Raw genomic sequence first — 26,322 nt, forward strand, 5'->3', positions numbered from 1 at the left:
CCCCTCATTCTAACTCCCACCTACACACCCCTCTAACCCCCTCATTCTAACTCCCACCTACACACCCCTCTAACCCCCTCATTCTAACTCCCACCTATACACCCCACTAACCCCCTCATTCTAACTCCCACCTACACACACCACTAACCCCCCACACCCCTCTAACCCCCTCATTCTAACTCCTACCTGCACACCCACTAACCCCCCCCCACACACCCCTCTAACCCCCTCATTCTAACTCCTACCTGCACACCCCACTAAGCCCCTCACACACCCTCTAACCCCCTCATTCTAACTCCTACCTGCACACCCACTAACCCCTCACACACCCCTCTAACCCCCTCATTCTAACTCCTACCTGCACACCCCACTAACCCCCCCACACACCCCTCTAACCCCCTCATTCTAACTCCTACCTGCACACCCCACTAACCCCCTCACACACCCCTCTAACCCCCTCATTCTAACTCCTACCTGCACAACCCACTAACCCCCCCACACACCCCTCTAACCCCCTCATTCTAACTTCTACCTGCACAACCCACTAACCTCCCCCACACACCCCTCTAACCCCCTCATTCTAACTCCTACCTGCACACCCACTAACCCCCCCCCCCCACACACCCCTCTAACCCCCTCATTCTAACTCCTACCTGCACACCCCACTAAGCCCCTCACACACCCTCTAACCCCCTCATTCTAACTCCTACCTGCACACCCACTAACCCCTCACACACCCCTCTAACCCCCTCATTCTAACTCCTACCTGCACACCCCACTAACCCCCCCACACACCCCTCTAACCCCCTCATTCTAACTCCTACCTGCACACCCCACTAACCCCCTCACACACCCCTCTAACCCCCTCATTCTAACTCCTACCTGCACAACCCACTAACCCCCCACACACCCCTCTAACCCCCTCATTCTAACTCCTACCTGCACACCCACTAACCCCCCCACACACCCCTCTAACCCCTCATTCTAACTCCTACCTGCACACCCCACTAAGCCCCTCACACACCCTCTAACCCCCTCATTCTAACTTCTACCTGCACACCCACTAACCCCACCCCCACACACCCCTCTAACCCCCTCATTCTAACTCCTACCTGCACACCCCACTAACCCCCTCACACACCCCTCTAACCCCCTCATTCTAACTCCTACCTGCACACCCCACTAACCCCCCCACACACCCCTCTAACCCCCTCATTCTAACTCCTACCTGCACACCCCACTAACCCCCTCACACACCCCTCTAACCCCTCATTCTAACTCCTACCTGCACACCCCACTAACCCCCCCCACACACCCCTCTAACCCCCTCATTCTAACTCCTACCTGCACACCCACTAACCCCCCCCACACACCCCTCTAACCCCCTCATTCTAACTCCTACCTGCACACCCCACTAAGCCCCTCACACACCCTCTAACCCCCTCATTCTAACTCCTACCTGCACACCCACTAACCCCCCCCCACACACCCCTCTAACCCCCTCATTCTAACTCCTACCTGCACACCCCACTAAGCCCCTCACACACCCTCTAACCCCCTCATTCTAACTCATACCTGCACACCCACTAACCCCCCCCAAACACCCCTCTAACCCCCTCATTCTAACTCCTACCTGCACACCCCACTAACCCGCCCACACACCCTTCTAACCCCCTCATTCTAACTCCTACCTGCACACCCCACTAACCCCCTCACACACCCCTCTAACCCCCTCATTCTAACTCATACCTGCACACCCACTAACCCCCTCACACACCCCTCTAACCCCCTCATTCTAACCCCCCCGACATCACTCTGGCAGAACACATCTGTTTATCTGGGTTGGGTGAGGTTTGGGGCTACAGGTTTTCACAGCAACTTAAATCTATAGTACACACACTGATAGGGCGTCGACCGTCTCCTTGTGTGCGACTGTCTCACAAAAAGCTGTGTCAATGAGCAAAACGTTGGCGGTGAGCATAAACCTCGTTACATACATGCCACTACTGAGGAGTTTTACATGTGTCTGAGTGATAAAAAAAAGCAGGCAGGCGTTTTAGAGTGAACTTTAAGAAGCAGGGAGTTTCAGTGTGAGCAGGTTTCCTGCCAGCACAGATTTCATTAGATCCACCCAGAATGTTACAATGTGAAAAGGCCAACAGATAGTCAAAGACACTACTTCAATGCATTGCCTGTGCGAGCTGCATAAAAGGTTTGAGCAAGCTTTGTTCAGGCTGCTGTTTATGACTTGTTTCTTTGTGTCTCGTGGATCATTGATACAAGATTAGCAACGTATTCATTTCTGAATGCTTTAACTATGCAGGTCAAGCTTGTTGTTTCCCTGTTGGGTGAAACACACAAACACCTGTTTCATGTCAAACATCATGAATAATTCCAGCACAAGTAGTCACGGTTACTCAGAGGTTGCGAAAAACAACAGCTATCGGAGTCCCATGCGAGTCATCCAGGCACCTCGCAACAAGTGTCACGTAGCACATAATTGGCCATAGCTATTGAGCCCTGTCCCCACATGGACATTGAGAGGGGACCGCATGGAGCTGGTGTGTCACACGAGCTGTTGCCTATGAAACACACCCATCCTTTCACACCTGCCAGGGCTGACTGACACACACACACACACACACACACACACACACACACACACACACACACACACACACACACACACACACACACACACACACACACACACACACACACACAGGAGGGCAGTGGGGGAGGGGAGGGAGAGGCCAGGAGGGGGATGGGAGGAAGCGAGCATGCAGCTTGACTTCACCGGTGTGAGGGGGTGCTGTATATGGATTGTGAACCTGGGCACATGATCTCTCTTATTCAAATAGTGTATAGTTCCTAGCTGTGTCTCTCCCATGCTAGTTTGCTGCATTTTCACACGGTTATCAAGTGAACAAGGACAATTCAACAACAAAATGTGGCACAGACTGCTCCCTTTGACTCATTATCACACTCATACTTTGATTTCCAACTCAAAGAGATATAAAACCACAGCTCCACCTAAGAAACCACAGTAATGGCAAAGCATCGCAGTGAGGAGAGGTATCTAGCTCCTGCTATGCTGGCTGACTTTGCTAGATTACTAAATTTATATTGAATTAAAGGAGCAACTGTTCAGAATTTTTCATTTGTGATTGGTGTGTAGAAACAGATAAGACATGATTTGTGTCGAGCGTTCACAACCAACAGCCTACATTTCTTTATTAGAAAAAATTGCTCATAATGCTAATTAGGTCCACATTATCGGAACTGGCTAGATTTATCGCAGCAAGCAATTTCACTGCTTGCCTTCTTGAGAAGATTTCCACTCAAGAGGAAAATCATTTGTACAAGTCATGTTAAACTTTCAATAAGCTGTAGGAACAGGAACTGAAGACTACATAATACACTGAACAAGCTCAAGAAGAGGGAACCAGCATAGTACACTGTCGTTTTTTTTAAAGTAAAGTGTAAAGTATGTAGTATGTAAATCAAATAAACCCCAACCTCTACTTTTTTTGTAAATGGATGTTTCCCTTTTGTAGTGTGAAGACATTAGCACAGTAAGAAAGTACACGGTTCACACCTGTGGATCGTCAATGAATGAATAGCAAGAGCAGTTCCACTCTCTATTTGAATGAGCCTGAAACTAGTCTGACAAAAAAAGTTATATTTTTGTCTTCCCTGTCTGTCTCTACCCTCTTTCTTCACCCCAAACATCATACTGTTGTAACACATTACCAACCTTCACACCACAACCAGTTAGCTATTCGACATTTCAAATAACGGAGAAAATGTTCCGAATTTTTCATTTGAGATTTATCTGTTTCTACACACCAATCACTTAAATCCACAACATGCCTCATTTAACTGAGAAAACAAATACATAAACCTCTTCACAGACATTTTGTCTTGTTTTCAAACCTGAAAATAAATTCAGCCTTTCTACATTTTAGCAGACACACTTATTCAGAGCAACTAGAGTTAAGTGCGTTTCTCAAGGGCACAGATAGATTTTTCACCTAGTTGGTTTAGGGATTTGAACAAACAACCTTTCAGTTACTTGCCCAATGCGCTTAACCACTAGGCTACGTGAGCACTAAACTTAGAGACAGAACCACTGCTGAACATGGCACAACACATTTAAAAAAGGTGCACTATGTAGACATCGCTCCCTCATTTCCTGGTTGCAAAAATTCAAATATTTCGCGTAATTTTAGTTTATGTGACAAACAAGCAAAACAAGTATAGTGTAGAGAATCATTGTACCATCTAAACCGCTGTGAAATATCTTTTCAACAACCAAAAATATTGTACTTTCAGCTGGTGTACAAAACCGAAAGTAAACGAATCAAAAACTAAATGTAAGAATGGGAAGCTTCATAGACTTGCTTTCAGAATGACAGATCTATAACTCACATTTCTATGTGAATTTGGTTGGGTCGCCCACAAAGTTACACATCCTGACTGAATTCCTGACTTCATAATCCAAGATTCACCTAATGGACAGTGGTTTGGGACAGTATCAAAGGATTTAGACGCAAGCAAATACTCAGAGAAGCAAAAACAAAGCTGTTCCTCCCAGTGAGTATTGCAGCATTTTCTAAGAACTGAAGAGAGATTGGAGAGGATTGTAAAAAAAATAACAACAAACTGCTTTGCTTGGATTAAGAGTAATATGGTGATACACAATGCAAAGGGTAGCATAGCAAGTTTGAATTCTGTCAATTAATGGAGTCAATGAAGGAATCCTGTATAGGGCCAACGTCAAAGTAATAATCATGTCTTTCATTGGATATATTTACAGTTGATGTGAAAATACAGTGAACACCACTTGACGATACATGACATGGAAATAGAATGAACACTATTCAATGACACATGTATCCCATTCCCACTAACCTCAGCTGTTCTTACAGTACATACAGCCTGTATAGACTTTGATAAGAATGTGGAACAGTTGGCAGCTTGTGAGAGCGTCTAGATTGCTAACTGTATGACGATGTATTAAGGGCCTAACCTAACTACACAGTCTAATGAATAGTATCAACTTTATAAATGCCAAAGAAGGTAGGGTGGAACTTTGAGCAAGCTGCAGTTTCACATGTGAGCAATGTGAGTGGATGGGGAAATGTTTGATTGGCACGAACAAGAACAGGCTCTAAGAAGACAACATCACCTAACCAAACAAACTGGTCCCAGTGCCTGCGTTACCAAACAGGACCGGCAGACAATCTGAAGGGAACAGAAGACATGTCTGATGTCATGACGTTGGCCTGTGGGTAAGGTTTATGACCCCCCCCCCCCATAAATACCTTTCTCCCTTCCCCTCTCTCTCTGACCCTACTGAAGGACTGTTGAATAGCCTTTGTTAAATATAGAGAGTCTGGGAACATCAAACAAATGGGGAAAAGGAACCATATTTCGGTAATATAACCAGTTGAAAATATGCGTTGGAACTTAATGAGTATGGATGTCAGTTCGGTTGTCATCTGAGACATTATGACTGATGACAGGACGACATAAACTGTACCTGGGAAAGTCTACATTTTCTAGTTATCAAATTCACATGGAATTGTTGTGCAAGTTAAATGTTTGATATTGAAACTGTTTGTTAAAAGATTAAATGTAATTTTAGCTTAAAAATGAGAGAATTGGGTTTTCATAAGGAAAGTGCCATGCTTAATCAGTGGCCTGTGAAGAGACAGGGGTTATAAACGATGAAACACACCCTTCTCCCCTCGCCACTATATAAGACAATGTAACCAGGGTTCCACTACGTGAGGTCTGCAGCCTCTGCGTTAAAAGGACACACATGTCAAGTAACTAAGCAAACCTCGGCGTGAGCTTTGGTTGTGAATGGTATGAACTTTGAACTTATTCACTACAGAAGTGATACTTCCTAGACGTTGAGTTAGCAGCGGCCGCTGTAGACGTGGGCTGGGAAAGGACGGACGACGGATCCAGTCTAACACACGACGAAGATACCACACGTATCCAATTTACCACCAGAGACATTCTTCCGAGGACAGGAAGATCTCTGTTGGCCAACCCGGCCAGCATCTAAGACCAACATACCGAAGCGCAGCTCAGAGTAAATATTTATTGCATTTTCCAAATGGGCGGTAATTTAGAATGCATACGATAATGTATTTACGATAGCATAGCTGCTGTTTCTTTTGTTCCTCAGTCTTCCCGCTCTTTCATTCAAGCCCAACCCCCTTTCTTTGTGTAACAAGCCGCCATGTCGGCTCCGTCCACCAGGGCCGTTTTCTGTATGACATAATTTGTATTCTGTGTATATGTAATTCTGTGTGATTAGTTTAGGTATTTGGTAAATAAATAATTAAACCCAATTTTGTATTGCTGATTCAACTTGTTAGCCAGGGTTCGTGCAGATAACCAAGAATTTACAACTTTCATTATGAGACTGAAAATAAGATGACGATTAATATTGACGGCTATCGATGTGAAATATTAAAGTCTTTAAGAGTTTATTCGGAAGATGACGGCTCTATAAACACTCTTCCGTGGTGTCCCGACTTTCTAGTTAATTACGTTTACATGATTAGCTAATCAGGTGATATTAATTACAGAGAAAGAATTTTATAGGATAGCATGTCATATCACTTAATCCGGCATAGCCAAAGACACGACACTGGCGAGAAAGGCTCTGGTTGTTAGCAGAGTGTCAATCAGAATGACTGATGACCTTGGCTATGAGGGTGATGGATAACGACAGCCCAGGTCACGCCACCCTCAGCAGCCCTTTCCATGTGGCTCTTTAGGGAAGGAGATGTCCTGGTCAGTTGTCACTAGTTACCACAGCCACAAAGTATAAATTGGCGAAATCGTATAAATTCATGAAATGGTCTTCATTTAATGTTATGGTTAGGCATAAGGTTAGCAGTGTGGTTAAGGTTAAGTTTAAAATCAGATTTTAATTAAGATAATTGTCAAAATAGGTGGGGCTTAGCCATAATTATGTGGCTGTGGTAACTAGTGACATCTGCCCTGGTCGTGTTGGCCGGGCCATCCAGATCAATAGGTTGGATGGGTAAAACATTTAACCTCTGCTGACTCTTGATCATAGGGCGCACACAATTGGCCCAGCCAGCGTCGTAAGGGTTTGGCCAGTGTAGGCCATCATTGTAAATAAGAATTTGTTCATAACTGACTTGCCTAGTTAAATAATGGTTAAATATATAATTTTTTTAATTAAAATAGTCCTCTCCTTGTCAGCTGCCATGTTGTGGGACCTACCTGAATTTGTCGAATAGAAACACATTTTTTCATTGCAAAACATTTTCAGTTTGCAGTAAATGGCAGTAAATGTTTTGCAACAGAATCAGCGTAATGAATACACCCCAGGGGGAGTCATGACAATGCCCACTGTTTGACTTGAATCCTAACCATCTTTCAGAAGTGGATGGGATCAAAACAAGGTGTGGCTGGTTAATCTCACACATCATTCTTTGTTTGACGGTCACGCTTATCATGGCTATTGAATTGCACATTTACATTTTCCTCAACTGACATTTTCCCCAATCTATTTCAAATAAGGTGGATTCAGAAATACCAGGTAGTGTGAAACATTATATCTGTGTCTGATCTATTTCCCATTGATTTCTTAAAGAATGCAACCTTTAATGCCCAAGGCTGATGGAGAACTGTTTCAAGGTATTTAAAGGCAACAGAGCACAAACATGGTCTTTGTAAGGATATGGATGTTTCTATAGATGACTTCTTTCATAGACGTCATAACTTTGTTTGTTGACACTTCAATAGTAACCATTCAACAGTAATCGCATTTGTACCAGAGTATTTTGGCACAAGGTTACATTCTAGTCTTTCATACCGTAAGAAGCTTGAGCCTTGTATAGAAATGTACAGATTAGACACGACAAACAACGCAGGTCATCCACAAAGAAAGATATATGGTTTGCGAGGTTGGACTCAGTCTAGCAATGTCAAAAATATTTCGTAATTTTTTTTTGCTTTAGCCAATAAAGCAAATGCATGTTGTATAATCTCAATCCACTCCCTGACAATGTATTAGTTGACAAGTCACGGTTAAATCAAATCACTTTCTGAATAAATACAAAGCTAGGTTTTCCCAGATAACTAAAGACACTGTGTAGATGCCTTGAAACTATAGAAAAAAGGCCAAATGCCGAAATGGGAACACAGAAAAAGAAATGCTGACCTTTATGCAATCATTGTTTACATTCCTGCTACTAGCTACCCCCCTTCAACACCATATTGAGTGCCTGCCAATTTCCAGAATCCCCTTGGCTGCAGAGTTCTGACATCAGCTGCACAGCAACTAGATACTGGACACCTTAAAAGACTCCACTTCACAGCCAAAAACCAGTATTCACCACACTTGTACTGCTTGGCTGCTGTTCAAACTGCTCTCTCCCTCGCTCCCTCCCACACCCTTTAGTTACATCCCTCTGTTTCTCCTTGACTCAACAGGAAGACTTTAATAGGTCTTCCCATGCCACTGTTTGTTTTGTTTAAGCCGTTGTTTTTATGGGATTCCTATTTTCATTAACCCTGTTCTTTCTTTGTTAAAACAAAGTCTGTCACACACCCAAAGGTTCCCCAGGGCACTTCATGGCAGATAGTTTGACGACAGAATTTTTCAACAGGCCTTCAGCATATCCTCCAATGGTTTGTCGTGCACTGCACACAAATGGTTGGGTCACACAAATAAATGCTGTGAGAACTGGATACAATACATCACTGACTTTACTAACAGTGGGGCAAAAAAGTATTTAGTCAGCCACCAATTGTACAAGTTCTCCCACTTAAAAAGATGAGAGAGGCCTGTAATTTTCATCATAGGTACACTTCAAATATGACAGACAAAATGAGAAAAAAAATCCAGAAAATCACATTGTAGGATTTTTAATGAATTTATTTGCAAATTATGGTGGAAAATAAGTATTTGGTCAATAACAAAAGTTTATCTCAATGCTTTGTTATATACCCTTTGTTGGCAATGACACAGGTCAAACGTTTTCTGTAAGTCTTCACAAGGTTTTCACACACTGTTGCTGGTATTTTGGCCCATTCCTCCATGCAGATCTCCTCTAGAGCAGTGATGTTTTGGGGCTGTCGCTGGGCAACACAGACTTTCAACTCCCTCCAAAGATGTTATATGGGGTTGAGATCTGGAGACTGGCTAGGCCACTCCAGGACCTTGAAATGCTTCTTACGAAGCCACTCCTTCGTTGCCCAGGCGGTGTGTTTGGGATCATTGTCATGCTGAAAGACCCAGCCACGTTTCATCTTCAATGCCCTTGCTGATGGAAGGAGGTTTTCACTCAAAATCTCACGATACATGGCCCCATTCATTCTTTCCTTTACACGGATCAGTCGTCCTGGTCCCTTTGCAGAAAAATAGCCCCAAAGCATGATGTTTCCACCCCCATGCTTCACAGTAGGTATGGTGTTCTTTGGATGCAACTCAGCATTCTTTGTCCTCCAAACACGACGAGTTCAGTTTTTACCAAAAAGTTATATTTTGGTTTCATCTGACCATATGACATTCTTCCAATCCTCTTCTGGATCATCCAAATGCTCTCTAGCAAACTTCAGACGGGCCTGGACATGTACTGGCTTAAGCAGGGGGACACGTCTGGCACTGCAGGATTTGAGTCCCTGGCGGCGTAGTGTGTTACTGATGGTAGTCTTTGTTACTTTGGTCCCAGCTCTCTGCAGGTCATTCACTAGGTCCCCCCGTGTGGTTCTGGGATTTTTGCTCACCGTTCTTGTGATCATTTTGACCCCACGGGGTGAGATCTTGCGTGGAGCCCCAGATCGAGGGAGATTATCAGTGGTCTTGTATGTCTTCCATTTCCTAATAATTGCTCCCACAGTTGATTTCTTCAAACCAAGCTGCTTACCTATTGCAGATTCAGTCTTCCCAGCCTGGTGCAGGTCTACAATTTTGTTTCTGGTGTCCTTTGACAGCTCTTTGGTCTTGGCCATAGTGGAGTTTGGAGTGTGACTGTTTGAGGTTGTGGACAGGTGTCTTTTATACTGATAGCAAGTTCAAACAGGTGCCATTAATACAGGTAACAAGTGGAGGACAGAGGAGCCTCTTAAAGAAGAAGTTACAGGTCTGTGAGAGCCAGAAATCTTGCTTGTTTGTAGGTGACCAAATACTTATTTTCCACCATAATTTGCAAATAAATTCATAAAAAATCCTACAATGTGATTTTCTGGATTTCTTTTTCTCATTTTGTCTGTCATAGTTGACGTGTACCTATGATGAAAATTACAGGCCTCTCTCGTCTTTTTAAGTGGGAGAACTTGCACAATTGGTGGCTGACTAAATACTTTTTTGCCCCACTGTAAGTCTGGATTTTATTAATTTACAGTGTCCTCCGTAATTATTGTGACAGTGAAGCATTTTTTATTATTTTGGCTCTATACTTCAAAAGTTGGGATTTTAAATCGAACAATGAGGTTAAAGTGAAGACTGTCAGCTATAATTTGAGGGTAAACCGTTTATAAAGGACAGCACTTTTTGTATATAGTCCCCCCAAATTAGGGGAGCAAAAGCTTTGACAAATTCACTTATATGTGTATTAAAGTAGTCAAAAGTTAAGTATTTGGTCCCATATTCGTAACACGCAATGACTACATCAAGCTTGTGACTCTACACATTTGCTGTATAATTTGGTTGTTTCAGATTATTTTGTGCCCAATAGAAATTAATGGTAAATAATGAACTGTGTCATTTTGGAGTCACTTTCATTGTAAATAAAAACAGAATATGTTTCAATACACTTCTACATTAATGTGGATGCTACCGTGAATATGGATAATCCTGAATGAATTGTGAATAAGGAGTTAAACATTTTTAGACGCACAAATATCCCCCAAAAATTTGGACCTCCCCTATTATTGTAATGGTGAGAGGTTAGCATGTCTTGGAAGTATGATATTTGTGCGTCTAACTTTCTCACTCATCATTATTCACGATTCATTCAGGATTATCTGTAATCATGGTAGCATCCATATTAATGTAGAAGTATTTCGAAACATATTCTATTGTTATTTACAATAAAAGTGACTCCAAATTGACACAATACATTATTTACCATAAATTTCTATTGGGCACAAAATAATCTGAAACAACCAAATTATACAGCAAATGCATGCAAGTGAATTTGTCCCAATATTTTTGCTTCCCTAAAATGGATGGAATATGTACAAAAAGTGCTGTAATTTCTAAACGGTTAACATGATATGGATAAAAATACCCTAAAATTAAAGCAGTTGCACTTTAACCTCAGTCATTTTTAGATTTCAAATCCAAACTTTTAGAGTAGAGACAAAATAAGAAAAAAATGCTTCACTGTCCCAATAATTACGGAGGGCACTATATATCAGGCCAATGGACTTCATTTGTACGAGCGAATCCTTTTAGGCTACATGGTTTCAGAGACAAACTGTTTTACAGTGGTTACACCAATGGCAAAAGGCTTGAGTCACATTTTGAGCAAGACTTTGTGTAATACAAAGATGTTCCACTTACAGTGCATTCAGAAAGTATTCAGACCCCTTGACTTTTTCCACATTTTGTTACGTCACAGCCTTATTCTAAATTGATGAAATATTTTTTTCCACCTCATCAATCTACACACCCCAAAATGACAAAGCAAAAACAGGTTTAGACATTTTTGCAAAAAACAAAAAAGCATTCAGAACTTTTACTCAGGACTTTGTTGACGAACCTTTGACAATCTTCTTGGGTATGCCATGATTGTTTTTTATTTTTATTGCAAACATTTGCTTTGTCATTATGGGTTATTATGTGTAGATTGATTTACATTTACATTTTAGTCATTTAGCAGATGCTTACAGTAGTGAATGCATACATTTCTTTTTTGTACTGGCCCCCCGTGGGAATCAAACCTACAACCCTGGCGTTGCAAACACCATGCTCTACCAACTGAGCCACACGGGACCTTGATGAGGGAAAAAACTATTTAATCAATTTTTGAATTAGGCTGTAATGTAACAAAATGTGGAAAAAGTCAAGGGGTCTGAAAACTTTCAGAATCCACTGTATAGGTTACAAATTTCAGGAGTGAACATCAAGGAATGCCATCGATATAGGAGTAGTATCAGCAGAATCCCGCTGGCGAGCAATCCCAATAAGTGTCACTTTGTGGCATTGGCTCCAATTCATCCTTCATTTCCTGGGGTCACCGCCCCCCCCCATTCCGTGTGTTGGTGCGTGCAAATCAATCTTTAATGCCAACTCCCTGATAATAATGAGTGCGATACATTTTTAAACAGATACTCTCTTTACTGTCCATCTGTGTTACATCTGCCCTGCTGTTTGTATTTAAAAAACAGGACAGGGTACATCAAAGTATTTTCTGCTTTTAGAGTTTTATAGCCGGAGGATGAATGTGTAATGAAAGGAGAAGGGCTAGGCAATGGACAGTGGGGAGGTCAACACTCTTTGCCTCGTTTGTGGATGAGCAACAGATTCCCCTTCAACAAAATTACTGTTGTGGTTAGTCAACTTCAGGAAAGAGGAACATGGTAATTGTCATCCTAAAAGGCCCAAAATTGGAGGTTTCATGTGGAATTGTGCTATAAAAGTAGGGGCCTGGTGGATTGTCAATAAAGATGCAATTTTTTTACTGGAGTATTTCTCTGTATTTAAAAACAGCTTGCAATATCTTTTCTCACATTTTTGGAGTTGGACATGTTTGTTACAGAGGTCTGAATGCACGGCATGCTGTGATAATAATTAGTACATGATTCAAGGTGTTAAAACAAAATACAAGAGGTGAATATGTAAGTCTACACGCTAGCTGCAGGGTTAATGAGATGCAGGGTTAATGAGCTGAAGGGGGTAAAGCCAGTTCTGAACACAACAAACAAGACTGTAAATGAAACATGGGAGGTAAAACATAGAGTTTACCCTCTGGTGATTGAGCACCAAGCTGCTTCTGAAATGGCACCGTATTCCCTACACAGTGCACTACTTTCTGGCCAAAAGTAGTACACTATATTTTTATTTAACCTTTATTTTGACAGGGAAGACATATTGAGACCTAGGTCTCTTTTCCAAATGCGCCGTGTATAACAAAATATAAAATACACATTAAACTAACACCCACCCCAAAATATATATATATACACACACAGTGCATTCAGAAAGTATTCAGACCCCTTGACTTTTTCCACATTTTGTTACGTTGCAGGCAAGAACCCAATGGTCACTCTGACAGACCTCCAGATTTCCTCTGTGGAGATGGGAGAACCTTCCAGAAGGACAACCATCTCTGCAACACTCCACCAATCAGGCCTTAATAGTAGAGTGGCCAGACGGAAGCCACTCTTCAGTAAAAGGCACATGACAGCCCGCTTGGAGTTTGCCATAAGGCACCTAATGACTCTCAGACCATAAGAAACAAGATTCTCTGGTCTGATGAAACCAAGATTGAACTCTTTGGCCTGAATGCCAAGAGTCACGTCTGGAGGAAACCTGGCACCATCCCTACTGTAACGGTTGTCGTCGGGAATGGAGAACCAAAATGCAGCAGGAATGTGGATGCTCATCTTGTATTTATTTTAAATCAAGAGAACACCAAAATAACAAACAAAGAATGCACAAACAACAAAACAGTCTTGTCAGGCTCACACATGCAAAACAAGAAACAATCTCCCACAAACACTTAACCAAACACATACCCATATATAGGACTCTCAATAAACTAGACAAAGAAATACAAAAGACTAGAGACCACATAGAAATACAAACCTAGAACATAACCCCAAAAACCCGGAAATAATAAATCAAACACCCTACTACATAAAACTCCACCCCGAACCACATAAACAAAATACCCTCTGCCACGTCCTGACCAAACTACAATAACAAATAACCCTTATACTGGTCAGGACGTGACAGTACCCCCCCCTAAAGGTGCAGACCCCGGATGCACCTCATAAATAAAAAACCTCAAAACAACAACAACAACAAAAATCCCCCTAAACTAAAGGGAGGGAAGGGAGGGTGGCTGCCGACGGCACTGTGCTACACCCCCCCTCCCCAACCCACCTATACAGGAGGCGGTTCTGGCTCCGGCCTACTGTCCTCCAGAATGCAGACAGACTTGCTCAGTTTCGGGCCGTAGGCAGACTCCCCTCGTTCCGGATCGTAGGCAGACCTCTTCCGTTCCACACTGTAGGCAGACTCATTTGATACACAGTTATTCATATTTAGTTCCGGATCGTCAACAGACTTACTCAGTTCCTGGTTGCTGATAGACTCCCTTGGTTCCGGGTCATAGGCAGACTCACCCGGTTCTGGGTCACAGGCAGACCCCTTCGGTTCCGGGTCGCAGGCAGACCCCTTCGGCTCCGGGTCACAAGCAGACTCCCTCGGTTCCGGGTCGCAGGCAGATTCCCTCGGTTCCGGGTCGCAGGCAGACTCCCTCGGTTCCGCGTCGCAGGCAGACTCCCTCGGTTCCGGATCACAGGCAGACTCCCTCGGTTCCGGATCACAGGCAGTCTCCCTCGGTTCCGGACTAGACACTGTTGCCGGATATTCTGGACTGCACACTGGTGCCGGATACTCTGGACTGCACACTGTTGCCGGATACTCTGGACTGCACACTGTTGCCGGATACTCTGGACTGCACACTATTGCCGAACTCTCGAGGCTGGGCTGACGCACTGGAAGCCTGATGCGTGGTGCTGGTACTGGAGGTATCAGCCTGGGAACACGCACCTCAGGGCTAGTGTGGGGAGAGGGAACAGGCTGAGTCGGACTGGGTTGACGCACTGGAAGCCTGATGCGTGGTGCTGGTACTGGAGGTATCAGCCTGGGAACACGCACCTCAGGGCTAGTGCGGGGAGCGGGAACAGGACGAGTCGGACAGGGCTGACGCACTGGAAGCCTGATGCGTGGTGCTGGTACTGGAGGTATCAGCCTGGGAACACGCACCTCAGGGCTAGTGCGGGGAGCGGGAACAGGACGAGTCGGACAGGGCTGACGCACTGGACCGTAGAGGCGTACTGGCGGTCTCGAGCGCAGAACTGGCATCACTCTTACTGGCTGGATGCCCACTTCCCCCTGGCAAATGCGGGGCGCTGGTATTGCGCGTACCGGCCTAAAAATACTTGGCCTCGCCACAGTACCCATTACCCCGAAGCACGGGACCTGTCCAGTCACTGGTTGCCCAGAAAAGGTACGGGGATTTGGCCTGGGGCTCAATCCTCGCCCAGCCAACCTACCCGTGTGCCCCCCCAAAAAAATTATTGGGGCTGCCTCTCGGGCTTAAATGCCAGTCGTGTTCCCCTGTAGCGTTCCCTGTCTTCGCTCCACTTCCTCCATGGACCTTCTCCGGCCATAATCTCCTCCCACGTCCACTTCTCACGATCGTCCCTCCGTTGCTCCTTCCTCCGCTGCTCCGTCCTTATTTGGTGGGAGATTCTGTAACGGTTGTCGTCGGGAATGGAGGACCAAAACGCAGCAGGAATGTGGATGCTCATCTTGTATTTATTTTAAATCAAGAGAACACCAAAATAACAAACAAAGAACGCACGAACAACAAAACAGTCTTGTCAGGCTCACACATGCAAAACAAGAAACAATCTCCCACAAACACTTAACCAAACACATACCCATATATAGGACTCTCAATAAACTAGACAAAGAAATACGAAAGACTAGAGACCACATAGAAATACAAACCTAGAACATAACCCCAAAAACCCGGAAATAATAAATCAAACACCCTACTACATAAAACACCACCCCGAACCACATAAACAAAATACCCTCTGCCACGTCCTGACCAAACTACAATAACAAATAACCCTTATACTGGTCAGGACGTGACACCTACGGTGAAGAATGGTGGTGGCAGCATCATGCTGTGGGGATGCTTTTCAGTGGCAGGGACTGGGAGACTAGTCAGGATCGAGGGAAAGATGAACGGAGCGAAGTACAGAGAGATCCTTGATGAAGAGCGTTCAGGACCTCAGACTGGGGCGAACATATACCTTCCAACAGGACAAGGCAGAAGTGGCTTCAGGACAAGTCTCTGAATGTCCTTTTCATACATTTGCAAAAAGGTATAAAACCTGTTTTTGCTTTGTCATTATGGGGTTTATTATTGTGTGTAGATTACTGAGGGGAAAAAAACTATTTAATCAATTTTAGAATAAGGCTTTAACGTAACAAAATGTGGAAAAAGTCAAGGGGTCTAATTACTTTCCAAATGCACTGTACACACACACACACGCACACGCACACGCACACGCACGCACACACACGCACGCACGCACACACACGCACACGCACGCGCACGCACGCACACACACACACACACACACAGAAAGCACAAATAAAACATCACAAATAGGAAATAGGGTGACATTTTGGACAGTGCTGATCAGTAGAAGTAGGCTAGCCCAGAAAGCACCAGATTCTCGTGTCATGTTATTGTGATAACGAACGGGTATGATGACCTCTGCCTTATCAGATGTTGAACTGTAACAGATACATGTAGGCCTACAGGTTGGGAGAGAAAAAAGAAAAAGATCCTCCCTCATGTGTTTGATGGAGTAAACAACAGTGAATGGAAAGAGGTCCGGGTAGTAATAAAAGAAGTGCTGCCATAACAAAATATCAGGGGGCAGGTGTATGTACAGGCGCCAGGGGGTAGGGATGGGTGTCACTAAAATAACACAGCTCAAATGGCACTCTACCAGGGGCAAATCAGTTTCGTTGGCAAAAAAGTATCCACTGCTGGTATAATTTGATATCCACCCAACGAATCCTTTTTGTAATTCAGCTGCCAACTTATGCCGCCGGCAGATATCTTCTATCAGAGGCTACTGGCAACCTGCCTCGCCTCAAAATTTTGATTAATTGATGACCACATTTTTAATCAGAACTCCGTCCCCACCACATGTGGGCTAATTTAGTCTGACCTTTCCACAGCCAAGATGATACACTCCTAGGCTGCACGGCCAGGTCTGGCTAAAAGCAGTTATACACTGGCTGTCATCTAGCACTTACCTGAATGTCTAGTTTTTAATGCAGGGCTAACATTTCTGTTTGGAATGGTTCCAACTGACAGACTGATAGAGACATGCAACATTTCTGAGAGGGTCTGGGTCCTGAATGGCCAGATTAGCACTCTCCCTCAGGCACATTCCAACTGCCTCCACCCACCTGCCCAAAATAAATGGTACAGTCTTAACCCCTTCCTCCCCATGGAGAAGCACATGCCAGACCTTAACAGCACTTCTACTCAGCTACTATCAACAAGAAAACACATTTAACATGTGTTTGTATAACATAAAAATGAAGGTGGAAAATACATCAAGTTTGAGTTCATGTTCCTTACAGAGTTCCGTGTAGGTGGGAATTATGCAGAGAAATAAACTGAATTCCGCAGTGAGTCATTAACACTGGATTGCATAACATTATCTGAATGGACAAGGTACTGTACTGGAACTCTTTTTTTTTTAACCTTTATTTAACTAGGCAAGTCAGTTAAGAACAAATTATTATTTTCAATGACAGCCTAGGAACAGTGGGTTAACTGCCTTGTTCAGGGGCAGAATGACAGATTTTTACCTTGACAGCTCAGGGATTTGATCTTGCAACATTTCAGTTACTAGTCCAACGCTCTAACCACTAGGCTACTTGCCGCCCAGTTATTGATTATATAACTGTCAACAATATAATATAGATTCTGGGGTAACCATGATATAACTCAGATTGTTACGGCAACGCTGACATATCATGATAACATGTGGTAGAACATGCTAGAACATGCCCAATTTCATACATTTTGCCTTGGGTCTCTTAACAGAGAGACCCATGTATTAAATAATTTCACCAAATACGCAAGTATCGAAATTATATTGTCATTATTACATAACTTCCGAAGTCTGTGTAAAAACGACAATATGTGTAGCAAACATTTAACTTGCATTTCCCTATTTTTCAAAAACGCCCTGAGGCAGCATTTTACAGAGGCTGGCTTATGTAAAATGTGCATATAGCAGCTAGGTATATTTTATGGTTGGTTGAACTTTGTTTTCACACAAGAGATATTATAATTTATGTTTAAATAATGCAATTCACATGTTTAACCTATACTTTTTCCACTTCTACCCTTTATCAATAGCTAATCTAATCTTTAGCATTAGCTAACCTAACATTAAGCATTAGCTAACCTAACCTTTAGCATTAGCTACAATGGAAACATACATGTATTCAGTGTATTATGTTCTCTTCTTTCTGGTCCACCTCAACATAGCCCTATCGCTATGCTTGAACACAGCTTCTCACAACGGAAATCCTTCACATAAAAACAATCCCACTGTATCTATACAACAATTTCAACAGGGTCTCCAAACTATATCAAAACCAATGCAGTGTTTACAGTAAATATGAGCCTGCTAAGGAGGGTTAAAGGTAGACTCAGCAATATGACATCATACACAGCTAGGCGACTTCCTGCTTACATCAACAGCATTCACATTTCCTAAGACCCTTTCCAATGTGAGCATGCCTCAAGGGAGGGAGGTTTCAAATTGGAGCCGAACTGAAGAGCTAATAGTGGCATTCTTGGCAAATATTGTCTTCCGTTGATGTCTGGAAGCAGGAAGTCACCCCCGCTGTGTATGATGACACCATACAACTGAGAATACCTACCTACATGTACCTACCCACTATAACCCCCCCCGGGGCCTACCTGTCTAAACTGCTCTTCGTATGTCCAGTCTCCGTGGTCCTGGCCGCCCAGCTGGCTGTGGGATCCGTGTGGGGGGAGGATGGCCACTCTGGGCTCCTGGTCTGGGCGGGTCCCGGTGCGGGGCCGGGCCTGATTCAGCAGCTGGGAATGGGCGTGCAGCTGGCGGTGGGGCAGCAGCAAGGCCAGCGCCTCCCGGCCCGTGGGAAGCCCCTCGTCCACCAGCTCGTCCTCATAGTCCTCCTCCATCTCCCCCGCAAAGTCCTCCTCATCCCACTTCTGCTTTCTGCCGCCGAGAGAAAGAGCCATGCCAGCCAAGTTACAACACCGTACACATACTGGTATATACCAATGTACTGGTATTTGGGTGACTTGGAATGATCTCCAAAAGTCCTTAAAGCTGCTGGATTTGGTGCCTCTAGGGCAATTCAGGCATATGTTAGAGGGCCTTTTTACTAAAGAATGTGTTTGTTTCATATTATTGTGTTTTGATTTTCGTGTTTTGCTTTTCATGTTTTGCGTTTGCTTTCATGTATTGTGTAATTGATGAGTATATAGATATGTATTGTGTAATTGATGAGTATATAGATGTGTATTGTGTAATTGATGAGTATATAGATGTGTGTTGTGTAATTGATGAGTATATAGATGTGTGTTGTGTAATTGATGAGTATATAGATATTTATTGTGTAATTGATGAGTATATAGATGTGTGTTGTGTAATTGATGAGTATATAGATGTGTATTGTGTAATTGATGAGTATATAGATGTGTATTGTGTAATTGATGAGTATATAGATGTGTATTGTGTAATTGATGAGTATATAGATGTGTGTTGTGTAATTGATGAGTATATAGATGTGTATTGTGTAATTGATGAGTATATAGATGTGTATTGTGTAATTGATGTGTATATAGATATGTGTTGTGTAATTGATGAGTATATAGATGTGTGTTGTGTAATTGATGAGTATATAGATGTGTATTGTGTAATTGATGAGTATATAGATATGTGTTGTGTAATTGATGAGTATATAGATGTGTATTGTGTAATTGATGAGTATATAGATATGTATTGTGTAATTGATGAGTATATAGATATGTGTTGTGTAACTGATGAGTATATAGATGTGTATTGTGTAATTGATGAGTATATAGATGTGTATTGTGTAATTGATGAGTATATAGATGTGTATTGTGTAATTGATGAGTATATAGATATGTATTGTGTAATTGATGAGTATATAGATATGTATTGTGTAATTGATGAGTATATAGATATGTATTGTGTAATTGATGAGTATATAGATATGTATTGTGTAATTGATGAGTATATAGATGTGTGTTGTGTAATTGATGAGTATATAGATGTGTATTGTGTAATTGATGAGTATATAGATGTGTATTGTGTAATTGATGAGTATATAGATGTGTGTTGTGTAATTGATGAGTATATAGATGTGTATTGTGTAATTGATGAGTATATAGATGTGTATTGTGTAATTGATGAGTATATAGATGTGTATTGTGTAATTGATGAGTATATAGATGTGTATTGTGTAATTGATGAGTATATAGATGTGTATTGTGTAATTGATGAGTATATAGATGTGTATTGTGTAATTGATGAGTATATAGATATGTGTTGTGTAATTGATGAGTATATAGATGTGTATTGTGTAATTGATGAGTATATCGATGTGTGTTGTGTAATTGTTGTTAATTGATGTGTTGGACATGGTCGTCATTGTAAATAGGAATTTGTTCTTAATTGACTTACCTGTATAAATAAAAGGTAAAACATTTAAATAAAACTTATGTAAGCACTCGTGAAATTACGAGGGCAATGATTATTTTGATGGAAAGCTAGCTAATACACTATTGAAACTTTAAAAAGGTGTTGCGTGACAGTATATAGGCTTGGCTAAATGGTGAAAATTGGGAACATTTTAATTAACTTACAAAGGTCAAACAAAACCCTAGACCAGAGCAAAGCACCCAGTCAGACATTCAAGGCTAGTCATTTAGCAGACACTCTTATCCAGAGTGATTTATTAGGGTTAAGGCTTGGGGATTCAAACTAGCGACCTATCGGATACTGGCCCGGTATAAGCATGTATACGCATGAGGCAGTCCTACTCACATCATCTCCTCTTCCTCAGAGCCCATCATATCTTTGTACTGCTCCCCTTCCTCCTCCTCGTCATCATCCTCTTCTTCCTCGTCCTCTCCCCCGCTGCTGCGCTCTGACATGGGGCTGTCTGAGGCCCTCTGCAGCCCGGCCGCCACCGCCCTCATGGCTGCCAGGGCCGCCATCTGGGCGTGCACTGACTCCGGGGCGGGGCTTCCCATCAGCTGGTCCCCAACGCCAGCGGTGGTCCGGCCGTGACCCTGCGGAGCGCCGTCCTGCTGCAGCTGCTGTTGCTCCAGTTCCATCAGCAATTTGGCCCTCTGCTGCCTGTGCAGGTTCTCCATCACGGCTTGAAGCTTCATCTCAAGGGAAAGTGATGCACCGGCTGGGGGTCTCCTTCCCCTCCTCCCCCTAAATAGCTCCAGTCACAGGGGCTGGTGGGGGCTGCCGCCTCGCTAAGTCCTGATGCTGAGGGGCTGGATGAAATGCCTGACCGGCTAACTCAGCGGCAGGAGCGCTCTCTTGACGGGTAGGTAAGTTAGGTCCTCGAAGTGCGGGAGGGGTTCTTAGAGCAATGAAACATTCACTCGGACACTGTCCACAGCTCCTGAGCCAGAAGTCTCTAGTACTGTTTCTCTGTGCAGGGAAGGGAAGGCCAGTGGAGAGTCCCTGTGAGCGCCGTACTTAGACACTAGCGGCTGAAGATCTCTATGTGGACCACACCGTAATGGCTTTACCAGGGCCTGTGGGAAAGAGACGAACGTGAGAAAAAGCTCTAGCCACTGCTTCAACATTGTTTCTCATGTTGGTTAGCCAATATGGTTGGTTGGTTGCAGACAGTCTACATGCTGGTTTCAGTTGATGTGTCAAATTCAAAAAGTATTCAAGGAGAAAGTAAAAATAGTAACAAGTGTGTTACATAGATAAACTATTTTCTATATATTTCCCTTTTTTACTTGTTAAAAGACTTCTAGCCAATCTCTCTATGGGTAACAGGGTTGACGAGTTATTTGTATTTATTATGGATCCCCATTAGCTGCTGCCAAGGCATGAGCTACTCTTCCTGGGGTCCAGTAAAATTAAGGCAGTTATACAATTTGTAAAAAATTACAATACATTCAGTACAGATTTCACAACACACACACTGTGTGCCCACTAAGTGTTATGCTCAACACACTGAATTTTCCCAACAAAACACCAGAAAATAGCCAAAAAGAGTAGAACCAGCAAACTGCTTTCACAATATGATTTGACAATTAGATGTTCAATTTGATTTAGATGTTCTGATTTAGATATATTTTTTAAGGAATAGTTTTACCATATTAAAATGTTACAGGGTTGACCTTAAACCTGAGGGACAAATGGGAATAAATCATTAAATCACATAAAAAAATAAAAAATTACCTTTCAAAAAATTTTTTTTACTCAAATCTTATTTCCTGCAATTCTATACATTATGCCATTGAGCGAAGGGAAAATGTTGACGTTTTTAAGCTCATTTCCTGCAATTGTACAAATTTTCCACGTCTTATGTTTGTCCAATACTGAATGTTTGCTCTTTTTGCAATTTTTTTTTGGGGGGGGGGCCTGTCTTGGCCCTGATCCAAATGAGTATGAATGAGTTAGAGCATAGATGTATTTGAACTATTTAACATAATTTTTTTAACTAGGTAAGTGAGTTAAGAACAAATTCTTATTTTCAATGACGGCCTAGGAACAGTGGGTTAACTGCCTTGTTCAGGGACAGAACGACAGATTTGTACATTGTCAGCTCAGGGATTCGATCTTGCAACCTTTCGGTTATTAGTCCAACGGTCTAACCACTAGGCTACGCTGCCGCCTGTGTCTAACGAACGTAAAATGCACCGTATTCGTGGAACGACCCATAAGTCAGACATCTTTTTTTTCAGTCAGAAATGCAAATATAAGGGGGAAATCTATGGCACTCATCACTGAACAGCCCTGGTTAACATGACTACTATGCAATTTGTAGAAAATGTTGCTCAGAGCATGTTCTAGGATGACCATGATCTTTTTGTACTATTCTCAAGTGACTCACACCAGAGCAATTCATAAGAAGGCATGTCAAACTTGGCATGAATGTAAGCTAGAAAGACCTAGTACATGCTATAAGGGGAAAGGTCTACAATTCGATTGAATAAGACCTGGGTCACATCTAGGTCAGAAAAAAGATAAGCTTAACACAGTGTTCTTGAATCGATAGCACACACTGACAGGGATATGAAGACACATTCTCCAAGCAGGTGTTGAACAGACTAGGTTGCCTCTGAAATGACACCCTAGCTAGCCTATAACTATAATGCACTACTTTTGACCCTAGGCCTATGACTCCAGCCATGATAGTGTTCATGACGCTTCTTTACTCACTGGCAAAAACGGCACTGGCAAAAGAAAAACGGCACTGGCAAAACGTGTCACTTCCATGGGCTTGTGTTTCAGAAGACGTGCAAGAAATAACCACAAGATGAGCAGTTTTATTAGTGGAGGTGAGTCATTCAATATCGACTCACTCAATATAATTTTCTGGCACAGAGAGCAACTATGTCACTCCAGTTGTTGGATCCAAAATAGTAGCAATATGACATCATATCATATTGTATCAGCTTTTATTGCACTATGGTAACAAGACTATTGTCTGTTCATTGCAACCATAAAACAAGACATTTACATGTTAGCATATTCTGGTCTGTAAGATTACAGGCTATGGACCAAAAATGCTATGTTGATATTACATTTAAAATAATATCAAGTTAAACAGACATGTTGAATCATCCAACAGTCGGATGCATTGCACCATAATTATTTATCTTATGCCAATTTGCTGCACCCAATGTTTCACAATAAAATTTCATAAGCCAGTGATTAAGCTTCACGACAGCTGTTTTCAACAATGGTGCACAAAATGTGCTTCCCTATATTTGGAAATATTCCATGACAGACAGACCATGGCAGAACAGCAAACTGCTTTCCTGTTCCTGAACAAAATACATTTAGTTGGGGGAGGTGTTTGTGGTTCCTCTGCTTCAAATGCCTTTTTTGGTGTCCAACACCTGTGATTTCCCACAGAAATGGCAAGATAGAGGGAGGAATGAGGACTATGTGTTTGGTCATCCATTCATCATTCTGAATGTTAATAGGGAACATTGAAGCGTTGCATCATATGAATCACCATTATATCAACAACTTTGGGACTATGTAGTTTATGTCTATGATTCATGTGATGGTATAATTGCTGATGATGTCGTGACTAACTCAGTTTCTAATGCCAAGACTAACGGGCTGAAAAATAGGTTTCTAGCCATGGACAGAAAAAACAAGCCTGATCACATAGGAATGATATTTTCTCTGTGTTATGCAATACTGATGTGTAGTGTGGTAAGCATTGTAGAGCAAACAAGCTACTTTGCATCACAGGTAGACACAACCCACTGGTGGTGAACGGCCAGGGCAAATTGAGTAACTTCACTACACTACACACAATGTGAACCACAACCTTAAGTCAACCACTTTATCATTGCAACCCGTTTACATTTCATATGACTTTCCTCTCAAAAGTCTTTTGGCTTCAAACCAAAGCAATGGACACCCATAAGTGATCTGACCTTAGGGTTATTGGTGTAGGCTAGATGAAACTGGATGAGGGGGGAGCTGTCACGAAGCCAATCTAGTGGACAGACGGTTTAAATGAAGGATAAGGGACGAATGATGAGTTATTGGGTTAATCCTTTACTTACCGACTGGCACAGAGACTGAGGGAGGGGTGAGGGTGGAAGATTGCGAGGTCTGAACAAACAGGACAAAGAGATAAGGAAAGCGCTAAGGGTCTAATTCCAAAGTGATAAAGGGTCTCTGCCACCTCACATAAGGGGTGCTCCAATATTCAACTGTAGTCTCCTAAAGAATAAACAAGACCAGTACAGAGCATTGAAATTGTGCATTGGTAACGTTTGAAATGTGCAATGTATATTTAACCGGCATGCCGGTAATGGACAGAAAAGAGCTAGTTGAGTTCGGAAGTGTGTAGGGATCTCTCCAACATATCTGAGACTATGGACCACTTCTTGACATCATTTCCATTTTTGCTCAGAATACAGTTGGACATTTGGGAGGCCTTTTTCAGACTGTACTGAACAAAAATATAAACGCAACATATAACAATTTCAAAGATTTTACTGAGTTACAGTTCATATAAGAAATCAGTCAATTAAAATAAATTCATTAGGCCCTAATCTATGGATTTCATATGACTGGGCAGGGGTGCAGCCATGGGTGGGGGAGCCACCCACTGGGGAGCCAGGCCCAGCCAATCAGAATGAGTTTTCCCCACAAAAGGGCTTTATTACAGATAGAAATACTCAGCACCACCCTGCAGGTGAAGAAGCCTGATGTGGAGATCCTGGGCTGGCGTGGTTACACGTGGTCTGCGGTTGTGAGGCCGGTTAGACATACTACCAAATTCTCTAAAACAACGTTTAAGGCAGCTTATGGTAGAGAAATTAACATTAAATTCTCAGGCAACAGGTCTGGTGGACATTCCTGCAGTCAGCATGCCAATTGCACGCTCCCTCAAAACTTGAGACATCTGTGGCAATGTGTTGTGTGACAAAACTGCATTTTTTAAAGTGGCCTTTTATTGTCCCCAGCACAAGGTGCACCTGCGTAATGATCATACTGTTTAATCAGCTTCTTGATATGCCACACCTGCCAGGTGAATGGATTAGCGTGGCAAATAAGAAATGCTCACTAACAAGGATGTAAACAAATTTGTGCACAAAATTTGAGAGAAAGAAGCTTTTTGTGCATATGGAACATTTCTGGGATTTTTTATTTCAGCTCATGAAACACGAGACCAACACTTTACATGTTGCGTTTATATTTTTGTTCAGTGTAGATAACCACCGTAATGGCCCTCTTATAGAAAGCTGGTCAATGGCGTTGGCCTTGACTATATGGTATTCTGTCACATTCCTCAACTTCTTACCTACATTTACATTTGAGTAATTTAGCAGATCAAATCAAATCAAATGTATTTATATAGCCCTTCTTACAACAGCTGATATCTCAAAATGCTGTACAGAAACCCAGCCTAAAACCCCAAACAGCAAGCAATGCTGAAACCTAGAGAGGAACCAGGCTACGAGGGGTGGCCAGTCCTCTTCTGGCTGTGCCGGGTGGAGATTATAACAGAACGTGACCAAGATGTTCAAATGTTCATAAATGACCAGCATGGTCAAATAATAATAATCAGATGCTCTTATCCAGAGCAGATGCTCTTATCCAGGTTGACTTACAGGAGCAATTAGGGTTAAGTGCCTTGCTCAAGAGCACATCAACAGATTTTCACTTAGTCAGCTCAGGGATTTGAAACAGCAACCTTTCGGTTACTGGCCCAACACTCTT

The 26,322-nt window shown here is 42.6% G+C and overlaps 1 protein-coding gene across 4 annotated transcripts in view; it reads right to left on the reverse strand.

Moving 5' to 3' along the window:
- Window positions 1-26,322, reverse strand: part of arid3a (AT-rich interactive domain 3A) — a 59,411-nt gene that overhangs the window by 14,377 nt on the left and 18,712 nt on the right. For all 4 annotated transcript variants that reach the window (XM_014149309.2, XM_014149310.2, XM_014149312.2 and 1 more), the window contains 2 exons: window positions 20,914-21,644; window positions 18,774-19,056 (listed from right to left, as the gene is read on the reverse strand). In XM_014149309.2, the coding sequence (XP_014004784.2) occupies window positions 18,774-19,056; window positions 20,914-21,263 (633 nt within the window). In that variant the 5' untranslated portion in view covers window positions 21,264-21,644. The remainder of the gene's footprint in view (window positions 1-18,773; window positions 19,057-20,913; window positions 21,645-26,322) is intronic.

This window comes from Salmo salar, chromosome ssa16, assembly GCF_905237065.1.
Source record: "Salmo salar chromosome ssa16, Ssal_v3.1, whole genome shotgun sequence".
Lineage (NCBI taxonomy): Eukaryota > Metazoa > Chordata > Actinopteri > Salmoniformes > Salmonidae > Salmo > Salmo salar.